Source organism: Colobus angolensis, unplaced genomic scaffold, assembly GCF_000951035.1.
Source record: "Colobus angolensis palliatus isolate OR3802 unplaced genomic scaffold, Cang.pa_1.0 Scaffold395, whole genome shotgun sequence".
Lineage (NCBI taxonomy): Eukaryota > Metazoa > Chordata > Mammalia > Primates > Cercopithecidae > Colobus > Colobus angolensis.
In genome coordinates, this window is record NW_012117321.1 from 506883 (window position 1) to 510267 (window position 3385).

The following is a 3385-nucleotide window of genomic DNA, read 5'->3' on the forward strand; positions in this document are numbered from 1 at the left end:
GGGGTTCTGAAAAATAATTTTTTTCTGTATAGCAAGACTCTGTCTAAAAAAAAAAAAAAAAAAAAATGTCCACTCTGCCTTTTGGAATGCCATGTGTTCAGAACTTGCAGATGTTTACTTCTCTGCTTGTGTTGTTTATACCTAATGAGTTTGTTTCAATTATTTTTTGCTATTTTTATGATAGTCTGGGGGTTCTGAAAAATAATTTTTTTCTGTATAGCATAGCCTTCTTTTTTTGTTGTTTTGTTTTGTTTGTTGAGTTTTCACTCTTGTTCCCCAGGCTGGAGTGCAATGGCACAATCTCAGCCCACTGCAACCTCCTCCGCCTTGCGGGTTCAAACGATTCTCCTGTCTCAGCCTCTCTATTAGCTGGGATTACAGGTGCCCACCACCACACCCAGCTAATTTTTGTATTTTTAGTAGAGACAGGGTTTCACCATGTTGGCCAGGCTGGTCTCAAACTCCTGACCTCAGGCAATCCGCCCACCTCAGCCCCACAAAGTGCTGGGATTACAGGCACCAGCCACCGTGCCTGGCCATACCAAGCCTTCTAGGTATTTTCTTCATCTTGGATTCTTGCATGCCATGTAGAATTCTCACCACAAATTTATGACCTGCAATATTTAAAATGTTACCATCGTAGCTGTTGAACATGAGGTGTAAATACTCAATATTTCTATTGGGGAAACACAGTTGTCTTTGGATATTAATGAAAAGTGAAACATGTCTTGTTGAAGTTTCATCTGTGTGCTCTATTAGTTTCATGCAGAACAGGATTTAGAAAATGCTCGCATAAACAGGATGGCATTTACTATCCAGAAAGTTCTGAAAAAACTATTAGGAGATACTTGCTTTCTAGGCTGCCAAAGAAAGGCTACTTCATGTTACTATTAAAAATTATAGAACAGGGAAGTTGTCTGTATCTTCAACTTTGCATAAAACTGATGTTTCTTTATAATTAAATTTGGGCCAGGTGCAGTGGCTCATGCTAGTAATCCCAGCACTTTGGGAGGCTGAGGTGGGTGGATCACGTGAGGTTAGGAGTTCAAGACAAGCCTGGCCAACGTGGAGAAACCCCATCTCTACTAAAAATACAAAAATTAGCCATGCATGGTGACACACACCTGTAGTCCCAGGTACTTGAGAGGCTGAGGCAGGAGAATCGCTTGAACCCAGGAGGCATAGTTTTCAGTGAGCCAAGATCACGCCACTGCACTCCAGCCTGGGCAACAGAGCAAGACTTGGTCTCCAAAAAAAAAAAAAAGAAAAGAAAAAAAGACATGTCCATATTGATGCTTTTAATTTAATAATTTATCATCCAGAAAATTGTCATACCTACAGTGGTATTGTGGATCGTCTGCTATCCTCTTTCTCAGAGTTAGAGAATACTCCAGTGTTAAAAATTATCATTGAATAATTTTAGTCACTCGTATAAGTGAAAACCACTTCTTTTTACTCTCTTTTTTAACTTGAGTCAAATAAAAATCTCTGCCTATGGCCATGTGGTGAGTGTTTGTGTGTTCATGAATGTTTTTTGTTGTTTTTGTTTTTTTTCAGGGACTGTTGACATTCAGAGACATAGCTATAGAATTCTCTCTGGCAGAATGGCAATGCCTGGATCATGCTCAGCGGAATTTATATAGAGATGTGATGTTAGAGAACTACAGAAACCTGGTCTCCCTGGGTGAGGATAACTTCGATACACAATTCCTAACATATTGCCTTTCTCTCTTTTCTAAGATGATTTTGGTAATTTCTGCTTTGCATGAATGAATTTTAGCTCTCCGATTTTAAGAAAATCTTGGGGATTCATTGGTGTAGAACAAATTCTTCAAGACGTTTTATTTTGACCTGAACTTTTCCCTTTCCTGAGCTTATGTATCTTCCACTCTAGGTTAGTGGCAATTCCAAAAATGTCGTGGCATAAAATAGCGTTGCCCATGCCTTAGAATTCAGTTGCCGCCACCAATTTTTGATTCAATAGTACTGAGCAGTGAAATTAAGGACCTACACATTTAAAATATTTTCTAAATAGTTAAAAAGTTCTGTTATGACTAATATTAATTTTCTAGAATTTTCTAGTATATCCTCTTTACTAAGCATAATACTAATTTGGTAATTAAAGAATTCAGCAAGATTTATCTTACTTTTTTTTCTTAATAAATCAGGTGTTGCTGTCTCTAAGCCCGACTTGATCACCTGTCTGGAGCACAATAAAGAGCCTCGGAATATAAAGAGAAATGAGATGGTATCCAAACACCCAGGTAAGTGAGAGTGAATGAAGCAGATGACACAGATGAGAGATACACAAATCAAGGAGGAAGCCAGTCCTTAAAATGTGGTTCGGGGAGATGTGCTTCCATGGAAAGAGATTCTGAGAAGCCCGAGTCATTTTTTACTTTTGCTCTCAGATAGTGATACCTTCTGCCCCGTGCTTTTAAATTCTCTATGGATTCTGCTTTCACTTCAGTAATCTTTCTTCAAGTTCACAGTGTGAGCCAAAGTTTTCTTTGTGGCTTATCAGGGACTGCATAAGCTGCTTTTCCATTGCTTTTGGAGTACACTAATATCTGCATATTTTTGAGAAACTCTGTTAAACCATTAAACAATTTTTTGCATCATGTCTAAAATGTGTGAGAATAGTAGTTTCTGTTTCATTTGTGGTTGTCTATTTTTCTGCACACGCCATTCCATTTTCATTACTATACTCTTGAAATATAAAGTTTTTTTATAATTTTTAAAATTTTTATCCATGTATTTATTTATTTATTTATTTAGAGCTTGGGTTATGAGACTTACTGTGGGGGGATCTGCAAGCAGGATGCCTCTTATGTCTTCATTTTACTATGTTGCATATTTTAGATATAGATTCATAAATAGAATTGCTGTGTTGTCTAATTTGATTTAGAATTATTCGAAGAACATTCATGATACTCTTCACGATAGTTGCATCTTTTTTCTCATCAACAACTTGAATAGGTTTCAGTTTCTTTACATCATCTACATAGTTGGTGTTTTTGAAAAAATTTATAGTGGCCATTCTAATTGATATAAGGTAATTTTGTTTGGTATTGTGATTTTGTTTTGCATTTTTCTATGAATTATTAATTTTGTGCAACCTTTCAAATAGTTCTTCCCATTTGTGTAACTTTTTTTATTAAAATTTAGTTTAATCATTTGTCCATTTCTTTCTTCCTTTCTTTTTTTTTATTTTTATTTTTATTATACTTTAAGTTCTCGGGTACATGTGCATAACATGCAGGTTTGTTACATATGTATACTTGTGCCATGTTGGTGTGCTGCACCCATGAACTCGTCAGCACCCATCAATTCATCATTTATATCATGTATAACTCCCCAATGCAATCCCTCCCCGCTCCCCCCT

The 3385-nt window shown here is 36.5% G+C and overlaps 1 protein-coding gene across 1 annotated transcript in view; it reads left to right on the forward strand.

Annotated features, from left to right (window-relative positions):
- Positions 1-3385, forward strand: part of ZNF679 (zinc finger protein 679) — a 41058-nt gene that overhangs the window by 27638 nt on the left and 10035 nt on the right. Inside the window, exons 3-4 of the mRNA XM_011955115.1 lie at positions 1558-1684; positions 2169-2264. Coding sequence (XP_011810505.1) covers positions 1558-1684; positions 2169-2264 — 223 coding nt within the window. The remainder of the gene's footprint in view (positions 1-1557; positions 1685-2168; positions 2265-3385) is intronic.